Here is a 20,097-nt window from a genome sequence, read left to right on the forward strand (position 1 = left end):
GCCGATTAGATAACGTTATGAGGTTAGTGGAACGGCTGAAGTGAAAAGCGAATTTTGAGTACTTCAAAAAAGTTATTTTTGTTTATTTTTGAACATGTACCATTGTACCCAATACTTTAGCGTGGGTTTATTTTTCTATTTGTTGAATAAATTTTAAACAATGCATACTTTTCAATATCCTTTCTATAGAATGTTTCTAGCACGATTAACAATATAATGACCAAATATTATGAAAAATCTCGCACTTTAATTTGAGATATACCTCCTGGACAAAAACGCGGCCTGTCTCACGGCCGTGACTCAAGAAATTCATCGTACGTGGAATATCTTCCAAACTACTCTACCGATTTCAATGAACCTTGGTATATAGATTCCTGACGCCGCGTTTTTGTCCCGGAGGTAAAGTACTTGGTTATAAATAAAAATGTTTGGTGTATCTACATGTTTTCTGATTTATAAAATCTACCTATAGCACCAACCGTCCTTTTCTCTGCCGATTTTTACCGTATTTCTTCCATGGCCTTGCAATAACCAATTCTACAATAAAGATATTTATTTTTGTCACTCTTCGTTTTATTCGCAAAAAAATAAATGTGAACGTTTATAATTTTTATATAATGTTCCCGTATCGTTCGTTACTCATTTAGAACCTCTCTTCAGCGGACAGCTGCCAATCGTTCTAGCGCAGCGAGTTGGAAGTTTTCTATCTCTGAATCTGCTGCTGTGATAAAAGATTTATCAAGATGTGTGGCTCATTTACCTGTTCAAAAAATTCCCTCATAGCGCTTAACATCGTGTATGTGGTAAGTATGACTAAATGATTTATTTTCGAAATAGAATTTTTTACTTCACCAATCGGCTCTGGAACTAACGTCAAGTCGTCAACGCCATTTACTGATTTAGCCTATCATGACATAGGGATAGGATGATCGGTAGCTAGGGCCCTAGGCGAGGCCTATGTATGATATGCCTCCCAGGCTCCCAACTGACAGTGACAGTTACTGAGTTACTGACTTGATTCACTTAACTTGTGTCGTTAATCACTCGTTATAGTATTTAGGTATGTCACCAGCTTTTAGTATAAACAATCTATTTTTTAGTTTTACATTAATGATTAATGAAGCCCCAATTTCTAGCTATATTAAAACATCTCTCAAGTTGTTAGCCTATTTGTTATTTGTCAATGAATCCCAAAATTGCAACTTTCAATATTATTATAGTTTTTACTCACAAGTGTGAACTGTGAAGTGACAACCACCCATTTCATTTGTCAAGTGTCAAGCACAACTTCACAAGCAGCAAGTTTAGTTTAGTGCAGGTTAGGTATTCTGGAAAATTGAGCACAAGACCCCCATGAATGAGATAAGAATAATTTTTCTTGCAGCCTTGCACAGCTTTGTGGAAGTTGTAGTACAATTTCCACATTTTATAGCTCTTGCGGCCTTGCCTAATATCTTCCATAAAAAAAATAAGATAGGGTAAATGTGGTATAATCCAACATCATGGGTAATTCCGTCACCTCTCTAGTTTTTCCTTTATATTAAGCTTTGTTTTAGTTCCATGCGTTTGTTGATGGTTGAAATGGTGACGTCATACCATGGTGGCAGGGAATTATTGTGAGTACTTATGCGTTTGCAAGAGCATCGCCCAGTCCGGCTCAGCGGGGGGGGTAGGGTAGGAAGGGAATACGAAAGTCTCATTTACGACTGGACTAACCCATTGAGCAACATTTTCTCAGTTATGGTCTCATAACAACTAAATTTTAAAATATGTACAGTTTCGAAGTTGATATAAGTAAATAAATAAATATTTGAACTGGGAAATTCCTTACTTACTTACGTTGCTTCCAGATTTATATCAATGACGTGAAAAATGACAATGACCTGTCTCTTATACACATCTAGATGTGTATAAGAGACCAGTGTAGCTGTCAGCTCACCTTCTTCAGAAGTGTGAAAGCTTTTGCCGGTGAAGGTTGTGTTTTACAATCGGTCCATAAAGAAGTGTTGATCGGTTCAAAATGACATAAGAACAGGTTCTTTTGAATAACCTATGGATTGGCACCATGCGTCATACCATGGTGCAGAGGGTGGATGCAGCATCGCCAATATATGGGTTTTTAAGCCCTAAGCGTCGCCAGGTAATTTTAAGATGCGTTGCTGGGTAATTTTTAATGAAAAGCCATTTACGCTGAGTAATGAAAAACTATTTACAAGCCACAAACTTATTTACAAGGTTGAAGGTTGCATGCACGTGTTGCTCCAAATAACTAATTTTACCCTAAAAACAGTCCGATTGTACAGCAAGTGTCAACTGAACATGTGAAAGATGTGATAATGCAGTCTGACCACTCTAATGTGACCACAACTACGTAATCGGCGGTAATCGTAAACTTGATGTTTACATTTTTTTGGTGGGAACTCATCGCAACTGATTTCCGGACAAGCTTCACTGCATAGGCATACTGATCGAATCAGATCGATCCAACATACCGGAAACCTTACTTTTTTTAAATAGTTGTCCGAAGACTAACAAATATATTAAATGAAAGAATTTCAATCTAAATGTGTCGGCAAGATCTTCTGAAGGCATAAATTTTGCTACTGAAGCGTTGCCAAAGATCTTGCAATATTCATCCACTCTCTGCACAGTGGACGTCATACATTTACGCGTCAAACTACTGCCAAAACACTAGGTCTTGGCCATCTAGCGGGAAAATATTGAGATCCTAAGAGAGACAATGCACGCTACCCAGTGAGATCATCGAAAAATGTGTAAAATTTGACAGTTGACCTTGCTCTACCAAATAGTGAATAACTGTTTGTATAGGAAGAATAGGTTATGGTTTGAGACTTCTACATACGTCTGTGAATATATTAGGAATCCTTTAAGTATACTTGTATTTGCTGATTTCAAGTGGTAAATAAATTAATAGATGATTAAGTTGAGAAATGGATTTAGACACATGAAAACTAATTCCGTCACAAGTTGAATTGGACACACGCAGATCGTTCCAAGCTATGTACAAAAATTAAAATTTGCTAAATTAAAAGCTTAATAGTTGTTAATTAAAAGCGTAATTAAGTTGCGTTCAATATTCATTAGTGTTCTAATTCAAAGCCGTGTTGTATTCCAATACAGCTCACACAGCGAACGGAATTCGAACACGTGGATGACGGCATTACGTATCAGTAGAATTTGAAGTGCGGACGGAATACGCCTCACCACGTGCCAAATATGGCCACACACAGTGTCGGAATATAGGGATTTGGTAGGTTTGCATTCTAAAGGCTTTTAAATAAATATGGCAACATTTTGTGACGTTTCATCGTTGCTGGCGCATAGTACGGTGTTTTGCGAGTAGCATAAAGCAAACAGAACTCGAGTAACGCATACAGTTATTTTTTATAGTTTTTCATTTCTCGATGCGTCCTTAATGTGTCGGAATATACCGCGTTTACCTACCCTATGACCATTTTTTTGTTGGCAATTTTTAAATATTGGCTGAAAAACATTTTGCAGTATCCTGCTTAGCATAGGTATACCTATGTAACCTATGTGGGATGAAAATCTGCTACCTAAATATTAGATTGAAGTTTATGTATATTATATCTGCTAAACATTGTCATGAATTGCTCAACACACTTAGTAGTAACTTTAAGGGGACCGGCTACCCTCCGGATAAACTTCTACAGTTATCATCCGATCATCATGAAACTTCACATACATACGTAAAATGTAAAAATAAGAACATTTTGCTTCTATGAATTTTTTTAAAAAATTGATAGAAAACGTGAAATTCGTAGAAAACGGCTAAAAAGGGGTACTTTAGAAAATCTATCTCCTCCTACAAATATCATCCTACAACATCGAGACACGTATCATTCGGTTTGTAAGGACCATACCTAAAAATTTGATGATCACTTTTCTCATTTTCCCCTTAGTTTTTTTTATGCGCGTTTTATCCCATTTTTCTCCCCTCCCCCCCCTTCTCCCCCATATAAAAAACGAACCAGACAGAAATTCAAAAAAATGATCATCAAATTTTTAGGTAATTTCCTTACTAACGTAAATATTGACGTACAGCGATGGCAGTGGTACCATTGGAAAGAGCAGAATTCCAGCTTTCAGATGAGCACAAAAACCGAAAAATGCCAAAATTGAAAATTTCAGGGTAGCCGGTCCCCTTAACTCTACAGTATACTATTTTGTGCAAATTACTGTTGTGGCCTTGTGGAAATGGTTATACAACCACCTAGTTTTTTTTTCTAAAGAAATTTTCATGCATAAAGTGATACAAAATTCTAATTATACAAGGTTAAACCTATGTTTAAAAACAATTCCAGTGCTATACATACCTACAATATATTTATTTTAAATATACAAGAAGGAATGGTGGAAACTAAAATTAGCTAAACCTAGTTGGAAAGGTCTAGAAGACCTGCATTTAGTATCTTTCCATAATAAGTTCACATTAAAAAGTACAGCAACATGAAGAATGTTCTAATTTCCACCATTTAGGATTCTTCTGGTCCAGTTCAGTGTCCTCATTTCCATTTTTCAAAGTTGAAAAGATGCCAAAGGAAACAAGACTTACAGACACTGATGCCAAGCAGGCTGGAATTCTAAAATTTGTGGTTCACATAAAAAAAGCGTTCTACCTTAAAAAAATGTTCCAGACAACTAGAAACAGGTTTGCAGGCCGTCAGAAATTGGCTTCGGTTACGGTAGCTATGATCGTATGAACGTCAAGTCAGGCAACACAGAGAAGGTCCCATGCAAGATTGTTAATTGCGCGTGTCACTCACAGATGAGCAAGAGGGATGGATCTACAGAAGGAAATACTATTTACTCCCAACATAATAGTTTCAAATTAAATATTAAAAAAACATTTATGGCACCTATTCGTTACCTCAGCTTTCAAATTGAGGAGAAACTCCTCGGCAGTTGGAGAAACTTCTCGAAGAAGTCAATGCACAACAAACAACGTGACACTTCACAGTTGACTGACTAGAATAGACTCAATAGTCAATAGAGTACTCAAAAGTCAAAAATTTAGCATTCAAACCTTTAGATTCGGTGAACCTTGTGATTTCTTCATTATTAAAACTTTAGAAGGCTCACAATATATCACATGAAGTTTTCGCTTAATTATCGTCTCGAAGTTCAGGAGCTTTATCTGCAGTAATGTTCTGTAGTTACCTCACCGATTGCGTAATGAGAACTAACCACTAACCATCATTAGATTCCTGTCACTGTTGCACACGATTGATTCTGCATGCATGTATAATATTTACAAAGGTTATTAAACCATTCTGATTTCTGTTGAATGTCAGTTACTGATAAATTTTTAATATAGAAGAATTCGTATCTTTCATTTTTTCACATGACTATATTGATGTCGGTTTCACATTGGTTGCCGGTGCGGTTGGTATCCCTGCTACCTTCTTTGTTTACGTTTTTTGTTTGGCTGATCACAACAAAAGGATCTTGTCCCATAAATGTCTCTTGTATGTCTCAGCTGATTGCATCGGTGGTCAGTTATGTATTTGTGGATTAAATCATAGGCAGTTTTTCATGTATTTGTGAGTGAGTGTACATAGTGAAGATGTTATTCTTTGCGATTTCCATCAATAATGACATAACTACACTATTGTATTACGCTCTTGAAATAAGAATTGTAGCATTACGCATTAAGTTAGCATCTGTGCGTTAACATTGTGTGCATTTGAGGTGGTCCCTTCTAGCTTTCTATCGCTGATTGGATTCCAGTGCCTGTAACGTTGCACACGTTCTAGCGATGATTGGATCCCTGTGACAGTATGTTGGATGCGTTCAAACGTTGATTGGATTCTTGTTACTGTGATGATGCAAGCGCTGTTTTTTCAATGAAACAGCTGTGGCATCTTGCAGAGACTCATCAGTAATGATGATGGACTGAAAGTGGAAGTGTGCTGAACGTTCCAGATTTTTGGGTCCTGCTTTCCGATTTGCTATGTTTACCAGTTAATATATTACCCCTCTAGAATTGCCAAGAAGGAGCTGATTCTGGCCTTTGCAAATGCAGTGGAAGCCAATGGGACATTGTAAAGGAAATAAAATGCTCAAGAACTGACGTACAATAATTTCTTGCTAATTTAGGTGGCTACAGATCTAAAAAGCATCCTGGACCAACCCCAAAATTAACCATCAGGGATCTTAGCCTCTTGGGTTAGGTGATTGTTTTCAGAGCCTTATAAAACTGGGGCTATCTCTACTTCTATAAAATTGGCCACTGGAGTTAATGTGACAGCAGAACATATCCATGAGATATTGCATGACTCGAAGGCAACTGTTCCAGGCAACTAGAAACAGGTTTGCAGGCTGTCAGAAAGCGGCTTTGGTTATGGTAGCTATGATCGTATGATCATAGCTACCATCCCTATGCCTAAAAAAAGCATCCCTATGCTTGAAGAAAAATGTCCCTATGCCCAAATGTCCCTATGCTTAAACAAAAGCGCATCACCCAACTGAAATTTGCTGAAAAAAATTGGCTTATTGGTGAGGGATGGGACAAGATTATCTTCAGTGATGAAAAAGAGTTCAGTCTTGGTGGTCCAGATGATTGGCAATGCTATCGCACCACCTAGACTGTGAACCTGAATTCTTTTCCTAGCAGCAATCTGGTGTTGGTTTGGTCATGGTTTGGAGTGCATTTAGCCTAAAGAGAAAATCAACCTTGGACATTTTACTTGGGAGACAAGATTCCAATTCATGCAAGCACACACTATTTCACCATATTCTCCCTTTTTCCATTGAGAAACAGGGCAAATCATATGTTTTCCAGCAAGAAAATGCTTTGATTCACATCTCAAAGTCAGCAAACAAGTGGTTCCAAGAGCAGAATATTGCCCTGATGCTGTGACCAGTGCTAAGTCCTGACCTCAACCCCTTTGAAAACCTTGGGCATCATGGCATGGGTTGTTTACCAAAATGAGCGAGTTCCAATCTGTAAGTGACCTAAGCACGGCTGTCCTCTGTTCCTGGGATAAAATTTCTCAAAAGACTCTGGATGATTTGGTAAATAGCATGGGGAGAAGATGCATTGAGGTAATTGAGACAGAAGGTGGTAAGACAGCCTAATAAAATTTGAGTTTATGGGATCCACAAACAGGAAAACATATCTTGGTCTGATAACCCTTGCAACCTATGTGTTATAATTGTATCATTTCTTGTCATATATTGAAAAAAATCATATATTGTATGTATAGCATTGGAACCATTTTTAATTGTAGTTTAACCTCATATAATTAGGATCTTGCATTTTTTATGTAAGAGAAAATATTTAAAAAAAACTGGGTGGTTTTATCGCCATTTCTGCAACTGTACTTCAGACAACAGTCAGATAATACAAATATTTGCAAAATTGAAGTTTTATGTATAAAATTATGTCTATTGTTCAGAAGATTATATAATTAAGAAGAAATATGATCTCTATTTGCTGTCACAGGCATCTGAACACATTTTGGCATAGCTTTGACCAAAGTTAAACATATTTTAGCTACTTTTTCCTCATTATAACAGGCCCTAATTGCAGCAATAAATAGCAATGCTAATTAATGCTGGAATTCTAGAGAGTATTAAATTAACCAGTACACATAGCATGTTGGAGAGGCCATCAGACAACCATCAGTCTGGAGTTGATGACATCACAATCTATCACAGTCTGGAGATGAACATGCATCCACCCAAAAATACAAAAGCTTTATGCACTACCATCAACTGGGGTGACTTCGGCCGCCGGGGTGACTTTGGCCAACGTTTATGATTTTGTTTTGCGGCTATCTGTTTCTGTTGTAGTTGTGTTATGTGATTGGAACAAAATGGTATCCAATGTAGTTTTTTCTTATCTATCGATTGGAAACTGTTTTGTTTCAATAATTTTATATCCTGCTTGACCAACACAATCTGGATGCCACAGTACTGTAAAGAAAAAAAACCTGAGTGCAAACTTCAATATTTTGAGATACGAAAAGAATTTTGGAATCAGACGTGTTTCACCTATTTTGGTATCTTATATACCATAAAATGGGGTAACGTTGACCACATTTTATCCAAAACGATGCCATTTTTTTACTAGATAAGTTAAACTTGAATTGAAACATGCAAAATACAGGTCTATACTCTAGCTTTACTCACCATAAATTGCTGGCTCCTGCCTCTCATATTTTTTATGTAATTTCAAAAAAAGTGATTTTCTTTGTTACCCCAGCCCTTAGGGTTTCTTTGACCGGGTGGTAAAATCAAGTTTATTTTTTAGTAAAATACGTAACTCCAAATAACTCCAGGTTGTGGTGCATTGTAGTAGAACTCTCCTAGTTACATATGCAAAAGACAGATTTTAGGAAAGTGTCATAGTTTTCAAATGGGGGGCACCACCCCCAAATGGGAGAAATGTGACCATCTAATGGCAGCCGTGACGGGGTAACATTGACCAGTTTGGAAATTAAGTTAAAATTACCATATATAAGACTCTGTAGAGTCTGACTNTTACCACCCGGTCTAAGTTACCCCAAGAGCTGGGGTAACAAAGACCACCACTTTTTTTGAAATTACATAAAGACTATGAGAGGCAGGAGCCAGCAATTTGTGGTGAGTGAAGCTAGAGTATAGACCTGTATTTTGCATGTTTCAATTCAAGTTTAATTTAGCTAGTAAAAAAATGGCATCATTTATAAAAATAAAAGTGGTCTAAGTTACCCCATTTTACGGTACCTTGACAAACTGGGTCGCACTTTATGTAAGTTCAAGGGTCGCACCTCTATCAAGCATCATTGGTTTTTTGAAGAATGCTTGAAATCCCATGGGGACTAGATTTTTTCAAACTTTCACATCCAGCTGCCATTGAAATCAACAGAAAGCAGCCTTAATGATGCATATGATTCACAAATGTGGGTTTTATATTTGTGTTACAATTTTTATAATAGGTACACAGTGGCATTGATTATCATTTTTTAAAACACCCTATGTGGCCGATGTCACCCCGCTAATGGTTGAATTCGGCCTCAAAATCATTTTACTGTGTTTTAACACATGTGGCCGAAGTCACCCCATCGCGGGGTGACATCGGCCACCCAGCAAATTAAAAAAAAATTATTAAGCGATAAAAGTGACATAATTTAGACATGACATATTCAAAGAAAAACCTTTCAGTAATATATTTACAAATTTACAATCACCATCAATGCCTCATTCCTATTTGTAGGAATTTGATTGGCAGAAACTAGTGTAATTTGGCCGAAGTCACCCCAGTTGATGGTACCTATCCCAGAATTCCAGTCTGATTAGCACTATTTTTTTTTTGTAGCCTTCATTTCATTATAGCCAATAGCTTACAGCTTTTGGATGGGATTGATGCTAGAAGAATTTACTGACAAGCCTGAAATATTCAATCCACTTTCTTCAAAGAATGTGCCCATTTTGGTTAGAGAATGTCACTTTGGACTGTGGAGCCATGATATTTTAGTAGTAAGTTAGACTTTTCCAATCTTTGAGACAAAATTGCCCTTGCTTGTTGACAACTTTACTCATTCCTATGGGTTTGCCCAACTGTCTTTTAAGGAAAGAAACCCTGAAAATGTATTTCTTTTGGCAATTTTAAAAAATAAGCTGTGCAATGAGAATTTTTATGCATACTTTTTTTTTGTTCAATGCTGCCTGATATCACAAATTGAAATTCTAGCATCTATGGAGCATCATATGCTAATAAGATCAACCTAGCTTTTGTGAACGTCAATTGAAGACTTAATGCCTATTCTTATTGGCATAAATTTTTGAATGCCAATACTAAATAGAGAAATGAGTTAGGCTGCAAACAGATTTGATTTATGTGATTAAATCTCAAACTATATAAAAAGCATTATGACAAACAAGAATTTTTTGATGCCACTTCATTTTCAGTTTCCTGACTTATTACGTACTAGTACTTCAAGATTTCATTTCTTATCTAGGTGTCCATGAAAATTTTTATGCTTAAACACAAATAAGAAAGAGCAACTATAAAGATTATTGTTTGTCATAGGACTAGACTTGATTATGCCAAATTCTCTGCTCCAAACTTGCATAGGAAAAATGTATTCTCTTAGCCATGACTGAGCCACTATTCCATTGAATTCACAGCTGTGAAAATAAGTTCAAGCAAGTTTGTTGCACAGTGCTTATGAGCTGTGAAACAATTTTCAAAATTATTGAATTCAACATTTGAACTTTTAAACTGGAAAGTAGCGACTTTTATGTCAAGATAATTAATGACATATTTCAATATGTACAGTCCAGTCCAGCAAGCCATTTTAACATAGCTCAAATTTGTAAAAGTGAAAAATTAGTAATACTTATATACTGCTCTTCAAAAAATTGTATTCTCAAGAGTTAATGTAAATTTAAATAGTTGAAAAATATATAAATTGCTGACATCTAACCTTTTTCATAGTAAAGTTCTTTTCAGATGCACTTCTTGTAACAAAACATTCTGATTGTGCTAATTTGTATCTTTGCAGCTGGTGGCCATATTGCTGATTGGTGTGGCTGGTGCTGCGAAGTACACAGCCATTGTCACATCCCTGGCGATTGTGTCCGGCATTATAGCATGCGGTGTATTCTTGCTTATGATCTCAACTGTTGGCCTAATCGCTGCATCCAGACACCATCAGGTAAGTATGTTTATACTATAAAACAATCGCTCTGAAAGGTTCATTCTAATTTTGAAAATGTCTAAAATGATTTAATGTTATTGAAGAAGTATTTGAAGCATTATTCTAGGCATCTATATATTATTCTGGTAATACAACCTTCGACATTCAGAGATCTTTGCCATTTAAACAAATTGTTGCCATTTCTCATTTTCTTGACAGGTACTCCTGTTTTTCTACATGATTGTTCTCTTCATCATATTTGTGATCCAGTTTGGAGTGGCATGTGCTTGCTTGGCCATAAATGAGAATCAGCAAGAGATTGCATTAAACAAGGTAAAGCATAATCTTGTTTGCTATTGATACAAATTAATGTGGTTTTAAAGTCAAGCCAAACAAATTTCATCTGCAATGAACAAAAAATTATAAGCATTGACTGACTTTCTGCATGAAAATATAAATTAATTAGTTAAGTTCATAAACTGGTGAAATGTAGATAAATTTTGTACCTATGTTTGTCACTTATTTCTGATAAATAAATATATTTACGTTTCAAATGATTGCTATATTTTGATTGAGCTTTATTTAAGCAGCTGTTTTCTTAACTTAGGGTTGGAGTGCATCTAGTGATGAGCTAAAAAGGGAGGCACAGATGGTGTACAACTGCTGTGGGTATGACTCCCTCACAAACTCGTCTTACACGCACCCCGAGTGCACCATGGTGAGAGTTCAACTTATTTCATGCAAGTCTTGGAGCCATCAGAAAAATTTTATGGCTCTGATGAATGCATGTGATGCTGAGCATCACATGCATTTATCATGAGCTAAAACCATTAGGAAGCAAAAAATTTTTGCAATTTTTAGTACTGAAAATATGTTGATATGAAATGCAAATGTTTTCATTTTAGCAGGGAAGATAATTTTTAATTACTCTTGGCTGCATTAGCTTGACTCGTTAGAGTAATTCATCAATGGGGGTTATCTTTCTCACGAAGTTGTTATACCGTACTACGTTACAACCCTTGTGAATGGGTAACAATTGATTTCACATTTTCATCCAACTTTTTATTAGTCATTAAAATTTATACATATAAAAAATAACAATTACCGTTACTACATTGCCACTGTCTGTGGTGCCTAATTCTCTTCAGTTTAATTTTTTTAAACATTACAATTATTCATCATTTTTGCTCTGTGTCCATATAAGCATATAAAGAGCAATTATTATAAATTGCAACTATTTTGCAATATAATAAGCAATTAATAAAAAATATAATAAATAACTTTAAGATTAATTATTACAAGTCTTATATATTTTTTCCATGCGCTCATTTCTTGACTGTTTGAATAATGACACGACTCTTGTTGCAGGTTAAGAATGACAAAGGTGTGGAATGCTGCCCTGGAGCCACTGCGGCCAACTGCTGCACGGATGACAACTCATGCCAGTGTCCGGTGTGCAAGCCCAGACTTATGACCGCCATCGGCCAGGCCTTCAGTGCTGTCGGTGGTGTAGGTCTCTTCTTCTCCTTCAGCGAGGTGAGGTCTCGTATTTCATTACATTCTTATGATTATTTTGTACACTGAATGGTTGAAAATATGGACTGTCTTGATGAATTATTATTAACATTTTTAATGAGATATTTTGATAATGTCTTGTCCGTCAAACTTGTTCTTATGTAATTTAAGTGGCACTTTGTGAGAAGAAAAATTACATTTTTCATTACATCGCAAGTATATACATTAAAAGTAATTTTTATTTTTACGTTTCTATGTTCACTCAGTGCTGGTAAGCGTCATCAATTAATTTCCTCTATATTTTCACAGCAAAAGAAAGAGAAAATATTCCAGATTATTGCTTGGTGAACATTTGAAAATGTTATTATTTATTTTTTATTTCTAATTCCTGTAGTATTTTTGAAATCAGACATGTAGCTTCAAAAAAATTGAAAATTTTATTTCTTATAACACCAACCTTATATTGGTCACATTTGTTTGACTTATTGTCTTGTCTTTGAATAGAAGTACACCGTAATATAATTTATTCATGTTTTTTGTCCTGAATTTATGTTGTACTCTATCCTTCTAAACACTTTGGAAACGTTTCCTGCAAACTCCCATCATTACAGATAATTTATTAATGAACTAACGGATCATCAACTATTAACATTATAAGTTACGTTGCTTATGAATGCATGCAAGGAACACAAACATAGTTCCTAGATTTTTAAACTAATTTGGGTCAGCAATTTTCAGTATTTTGTAGTTTAATTAAAACGTACGTTCTACTCTACTCGTATAACATAACCTATCAACTTCTATATGCATGATGTGATCTTACTAATTTATTTCTTATGCGAGACATGAGTACTAACATGTTTGTGTACAATCATTTATGATATAATAAGAAAGCAGAACTTTCTTGTTTATATGCGTACAATTAATGACCAGAGAACGCATTATGATTTTATGGAGTCGAACAATTCTTCAGATGGCGTTGGTGGATCAAAGGGGAGATTTATCAAATAATAATAATATATTAACGACGTTTCGAATGTACCAACATTCATTTTCAGGTTAAGAGAAGCATTGAATAGTGAAATTTTGTTGGACTAAGTACATAATACACGTAAATAGGATACAACACAAAAATTTCGAGCCAGAAAGTCCTTACGCAAACAATCTCCATGAAAATGAATGTTGCTACATTCAAAACGTCGTTAATATATTATTATTTGCTAAATCTGCCCTTTGCTCTACCAACGTCATCTAAAGAATTGTTCGACTCCTTTAAAATTATAATGCATTCTCTAGTCAGTAACTGTACGCATATAAATTATTTATGTATATCATTTGTGTACGTGTATTGCAAGTTCACAAAGAATTTAAATGCTAAAAAAACATAAGTAAATTCATAGTGTCTTCATCAAATGAATGAAGATATAACGAATTTACTTGGCTTTTTTCACTTTTAAATTCTTTAGCTTTCATACAATAATGTATTCTTAAGTCTATGTTTCTCAGTCGTTCATTGAAGTCTTTGGGTGTCCAGTTCTTAGGCGTATGGCTGACAGTGCGCTACAGGAACCAACGCGACCCTCGGGCCAACCCATCTGCATTTCTCTAAACCAAGACTATATTATGATCATTACTTTGCCCATAATCTAATTTCCTGAATAGACACTCATTATTGAATCACACTTCTTTCTGGAATCACACATTTTCCGCGAATCACACTTCTTCCACATCCTCTTCCATTATTTTCATAGGTTGCATTTTCGATGACGTTACGAGTGCCGCCAGTAACCAGACTATAATATTCTCCGACAAACAATAATACAACTCCTTGAATTATTTTCTCTATAATTCATAAGTAAATGATTTATTTTTCGTTTTTACTGTCCCAGTTTATCTACTACACTTGCTCATCATAACTAGTTTAGTTCTCAAGCTTCCTTTTCTGTTAACTATTCTCTCTTTGAATTTTCTGTACTCCGTTTTGTATCGAAATTTTCCTCAATGCTTCCTCTGTACCTCGGTTTTATCTCACTGTTTGGTTCGACTTCATCTTGAGGTACTGGATTGTTGCTGTTGAAATTCTCAGGCGTATTTGCTTAGCTTTGTTCTTTCAACGCTTTGTAAAGCGCCTAGCTATCGCCATGACGAAATAACTCAATTATCGATTCGATCGCTCAATTTTCTTCGTGGTTTGAGAATTTATCTTTTTGTTCAATTTGACAACTGCAGGTCTGAATTTCCTGCAATCGCTTGCCGTCACAAAGGAAGGAATGAGCGGCTTTCTTTTGACCATGGTTTTTGTATGGGGTGACATGGCCATTCATTATATCGTCATTGTTTTATTGACATATTCTAACCATTTGCCTTTTTGAAATGAACATCTTCATATCTATTATTATGTAAACACATATATGGGCATTGTTAGAGTTATGATAGAAAAGGAATTGTTTTAAATTATACGAATGTTTTCTTGTCTTTTTTATTTTTTGAGGCGTTAAATTAGAATTTCTAAACTCGTTAACTAAATTCAACGTCGCGATTTATTAATCACGCAATTGAATTATGCTTTAGTTTAGTTAGCGAGTGTTGTTCATTATTGAATTATCATGTTGCGTACAGTAGTGCGCTGATGAACTCTTTTAAATACAGCCTCCATTGATTCTATTGGCCGATGCATGAGTGACCTTGCGACGTCTATTGACAGATGAGCAAGTTGTTTCCCGGCGTCTATTGACAGATTTTAGTTTGTCCTCTATGCGTGTTGATAACTTTCACGCTGACTTGTTTAGCGTTCTTGGACTTGGTAATGAAAGACTATATGAATGCATCAAATGCGAAACTATTGACGTTGTATTTTAGAGAACCGCAGTTGAAATATTTAATTGAATAATAAACTGAATATTATAGAATAATAGCAGTTGAATAATAAATTTATAGATTCTAGTAATAGAGATCAAATTAGAGTCTTAGGCCTTAACTGAATTGTTATTGGTAACAATGTCGTCTTGCTATTACTCAATATTCACTCATAGCCTTCATATATATTATTCTCTAGGCCACAGCAGAAACCGTTCTGGTAGCGCTGTTTAGCTAATGTGTTTTCCCCTGCTTTTTTGGGATCCCACAGCAACGGTTTGTTTGAGTGTAGGAATACATCGTGACGTTGGGAATTCAGTACCGAGATATTTTGGTTCTATGGAATTTACCCTTTACATTGCCACCTTAATTGGTTGTAGACAGTTAAGGATTCTTGATCTATAATCAAATTATATAATCCCTATAATTAGATTTTATTGTCAGAAATAAGAGATGGTGTTCCTCAAGATGAGTCATGTTTAATATGTAGATCAAATGACTAGTTTTTCGTGATTGTAGCAACTATTGTGTGGGTTTGTGCTTACGTATTACTGAGTTCCATACGATCAAATGTTTGCTAGTCTTAATTAATTGTTAGATTTCATTTCAGTTTTAAGGTCATCCTCGCGTTCCTATTATTAAGTCTTCTAAAAACATTCTGTGCATTGAAACATTGTGAAACATGGAGTTGCCAACAACGTATAGAGTTCGCGTTTGTAGCGATTCTTCATGGCCTCGAGCTCGCTGGTCTGACGCTGTCTAGCTGACGGCATTCGTGACATTTTAACCGTTTTTCGTTCTTGGATTTTCGCTCAGTGTTGGATTTTAAATTTTTCTGAATTTTTGTTTCGCTCATTCGTTACATTAAGCCGCAAAGTACGCTGTTTTCCTTACAAAGGCAGTTTATAATCGTACCGCCTTGAATAAAGACGAATCGACGTTGTTGATGCCACGTAAATTTTGTATGTTGAAATATTAAACTGTATGTATGAATAGTCTTTCTATTGTGATCGTCATTTTACTCGTTCAGAAGCATCACTTTATTTGACGTATTTTTTTATCTCAGTTTTTCTTCTTTCTTATTACGTTCGATTTTTCCCTTGTGCGTATACTTTGCAGCTCCAAAAATTTCCTAATGCCTGAAATTCTTGCTCACATTAAAACTGCAACGAGTCCTCGATATTCTGAGTTACGAGTGTAGTGTCGAAATTTCCTGCAGTTGGCGATGTCAATACCTGATGTTTATTGAATTTGTTTCAGTTTGCAGCACTAGAACAGTAATGTGCTGCAGTTTCTTCTATCGCTGTAGATGTGGGAAGCTGTCTTTCGATGCATTGTTTCTAACTAAACTAATCTGGTTGATAATGTAATCTAATGTTAACGTTAATGCTCCTCTTTACCAACATTGGTTGCCTCGAGTCACTCCATATTTTTGCGCTGTATTCTAGTTAAACATTTTCTTTATTTTATAATACATAAATATTGATTGACTTTATTCTCATCTCGAGTAGTGAAATATTGTTTGTATTGTCAATCTCTTGAACGGAAGAGTACAAACTCATGCTCCTAGTCATAAACGCGACACGTGACACTTGGTATGTGTTTTTTGTATGTGGTTTTTTCACACCAGCACCAGCAGCCTTTACTCGATTACTTCTGGTTAGTTAAGCCAGGGAATTATTGTCCCATAGATAAATATTAACAATTCTTGCCATTATTAATATTTACGTGCCATTTTATCACTAAGCTGTTGATAAATGCTCAGCTCCATACCTTTACACTTGAGAATTTCCCCCTTGAGCTCCGTTTTTATAATAACTATCTTGATGTTTTTATTTTCTTCCATCTGACATGACGGTTTGAAATTGTGATGCTCTCAATTTTGCCTGCGTTTTCTCCAGTTTTTCTTCTCTTCATTCTATCTTATATCTCTTTTTTGAAGTCTCAAGGGTTTGTAGGAACGTAATACTAATTACATTGTGTACTAAAGCAAAACAGTAAACGCTTTGTACGGCTCCAAGTTTGCAATTCCGAATGAACTCAACTACTTCGAGAGACCACTCGGTTCGTTGCCCATTGTATAGGAAACTATCCGCTGCCATGTCATGCACGTTTAATCTTCACATGACAAGCAAGGATGTCAATTCATCGCTCCATGTCAACTTTGCCTGTACAAGCTGACGTTAGCTCCAGCAATTACGTCTCCATGTACTAACCACTAACGGAAGTTCCGGATTCTAACGGAAGGTAACTTTCGATTGCATGTTCTAATATGGGTGCTTGATGCCTTTATTAATAGCTTTCACGTTGGTTCTGTCAATAATACACCGCATGTAGTTCTTTCTTCATGCATCGATGTTGTACATCCTATCATTTTTTATTTATATCGTGTTTTGGGAACCTTTCTCACTCACCTAGTGTATATATTAATCTCCTATGTCAAATTTACACTTTTCAAATTATGTTTGGTTCACTTCTCGCCTTGCTTTTATATTGTTCGCTGGAACGTTGAAACTGTACAAATGTCATGCTTCCTAAAACTTGGCGCTTAATTGGCATTTTTTTTTCATTGTTAATAATAAATGTTATACTCCTATATAATCTAACCATAAGCGCCCAACCGTTCGCCCAACATTATTATGCTATCCCTGGATGATGTGTTCAATAACCTGTCTACAATCATAACTTGGCACTCAGCACGCCGCGTTGCTTTAAAATTTTAAACATATTTATTGTTGGCTGAATTAAGCTGTTCCTTGGTGTGGGTTTTAATGTCACATGTATAATAAGTGTCACGAACGATGAAGAATGGTTCTGTAAATAAATAGTTCTTCAAAAAATAATTCTATGAAATGTCACTTAATGAATTGTCTTGGAGATTTTTTTCCATCATTAGTCTCAAATTAGCACATTTAATGGTCTGTAGCTATTTAACCTTGCATCTAAATTTCTCGTTTCAACCCCATGCAAATTAGACTAGATTCCAGAAAAATTAACTGTTCACACAGAAAAGTGTTAAGTTATTTTTTTCCCCTTCTTTGTTTTAGTACTCGTCTCGTGTTGTGTTCCGACATACTCGCGTGTTCGAAGAAGTTAGTTTTTAGCGCATTTTCTCATTTATGGAAAAATGCACTAATGTGCTCGCCAAGTCCGTCTGTCTTGTCTGTCTGTCTGTCTGTCTGTCCGTCCGTCCGTGACCTCAAGTTTTCGTCGATGAGAAAATGCGCTCTCTGTCACTCACTGCAGTGAGTACTGAGTTATATTTTTCCTCTATTCTTTTTTTTTTTGACTTTCCAAAAAATTGGGTAAGAAGTTTGTGTAGTCATAAACTCTCATATCACTAACGTGGGTGTCCTTGTCGTCGAAGATTCTCATGATAATACTCCCGCACTTCTCAATATTGTGTGATTTTCAGACATAACTGAGTATTTGCCATCAACTCTGATCTGATGGGACGATTTTGCACGTTAACGCTCTATTTTCGGAGTTGTGTGTCATTCAATCATCAAAACTCGCCACCGGCCGATTTCTACCTGAATGAATAACCTAAATGTGTTTTTACCCGTCGTAGAATTAATATGCGACTGACTGTCTTGTGCCTTGTACAATGTTCGTGTTGATATCTTGCTATTAACAAGTTAAATCTATGAATTGTGCCTTATTCCTAATCATGTGTTTTGCAAGTAATATCTTGTCTAGCTTTTGGTTTTCATGAATAACCATTGAAAATTGTGCTTCACTAATTTTCACCATAAGCACAAGCAAACCTAAAAATGCTAGTAATGCTGTGAATTGCAGATCCTGGGATTCTTCATCGCCCGCACGTACCGTCACCAGATCAACCCTTACGTGTCGAGCGAAGAGAGCCGCCTGCAGTAGCCGCGATGCTGATACATTAGACCGGGTCTCTGGTTTTGGTTTGATAATTTTCGCTTGTTTGGCAGCTGCTATGATTCAAGAAGTGCAGGAGCATTTAGCGCGTAGTTTTTTTAGTTTTCAATTAACGTTGAAGAAATATATTTTTGTCAGAGGATTAATTGTATTTGTATTAGCAGCTTTCAAGACACAATAGTTTCTCCTTTCACTTTGTTACTTGCGAGGAACTCTTATACTTTATCGAGGGATTCTTATAGAGTTAATCTCGGTTTAATTACTTGTCACGATACGAACAAGAACACATTTCTTCCTTCGTTTTGCTGTGTTTTCCTTATATTCTCTGAGCCCTTGGCGAATATATGCTTCGTTAATTACAATGTGCGATCGATTATAGTACGTGCGTCATCAAAGACATTCTTCGGCACAGCATTTTGCTTAACATTCCATTCCAAGTCATAGTTATTTTTGCGCTTGCTTTTTAGGCTTCAGTAAATTTGTTCACAACGATAGACCGCATTCTGAAATTGGATTTTATTCTTCAATTTAATTACATCATCAACGAACATTCCAAAATCGCTCAAGCTTCCGAAAACCGTTTTTAGTTTCCTTTACTCTGGTGGTGATATGTTCGATTTTGTATTAAAAGCTTAACGCTCGAATTCTTTAGTTGTACGTGTTTACATGTGAGAACACAGTCATTTTTAATTAGCCCTGTTGGCAACATATGTTCGGCTGTAATTTCTTAATTAGTTTTACTTACATTGTTTACTCTGCCTGTGTTCAGTGCGTAGTTGTAGTTGTTTTGTGTTACGCTGGTATTTTTGGTTTGGTAGTTTTGTGTTCTGCCATGGAGCATTCAAATTGTGTGCCACTATTTCCGAGCGTGTGCCATGTATTTCATTTTCAACGCTCCATATCTGTTCTGACATTCTTTAGTTTCTAGTAAATTCCTTCCCTTATATTCTAGCTTTTTCCCTTCCTGCCTCCTTGTTATTTGCGGAGGCTAGCTGTGTCTGTTTCTCGTTTGCGACGTAGCAGAGTAAAACGGTAACGTATAAGTTTCGTCATGCAAATGTAGTCCGAAATGGCCATTGATCAAATAACGGTACGACCTACAAGATGATAGTCACAGAGCGATGAGCAGTTGTATGAGGACATTCTAGATTGGGAGGTTAATTTT

At 35.9% G+C, this 20,097-nt stretch overlaps 1 protein-coding gene across 2 annotated transcripts; it reads left to right on the forward strand.

Moving 5' to 3' along the window:
- Nucleotides 1-648: 648 nt before the first annotated feature.
- Nucleotides 649-19,878, forward strand: LOC108668931 (tetraspanin-31). 2 transcript variants are annotated; one of them, XR_007156698.1, is made up of 7 exons: nt 649-803; nt 10,536-10,688; nt 10,890-11,003; nt 11,278-11,388; nt 12,039-12,206; nt 13,720-17,288; nt 18,840-18,901. XR_007156698.1 is itself a non-coding variant. In XM_018156192.2 (6 exons), exons 1-6 carry the CDS (start codon nt 744-746, stop codon nt 18,918-18,920), a joined length of 687 nt encoding a protein of 228 aa, XP_018011681.1. In that variant the 5' UTR covers nt 649-743; the 3' UTR covers nt 18,921-19,878. The 2 variants fall into 2 exon arrangements, 1 of the variants encoding a protein (XP_018011681.1); XM_018156192.2 differs by lacking the exon at nt 13,720-17,288 and having other exon boundaries at nt 18,840-19,878.
- The last annotated feature ends 219 nt before the right edge of the window (nt 19,879-20,097 follow it).

This window comes from Hyalella azteca, unplaced genomic scaffold (assembly GCF_000764305.2).
Source record: "Hyalella azteca isolate HAZT.00-mixed unplaced genomic scaffold, Hazt_2.0.2 contig5386, whole genome shotgun sequence".
In the NCBI taxonomy this organism is placed as follows: domain Eukaryota; kingdom Metazoa; phylum Arthropoda; class Malacostraca; order Amphipoda; family Hyalellidae; genus Hyalella; species Hyalella azteca.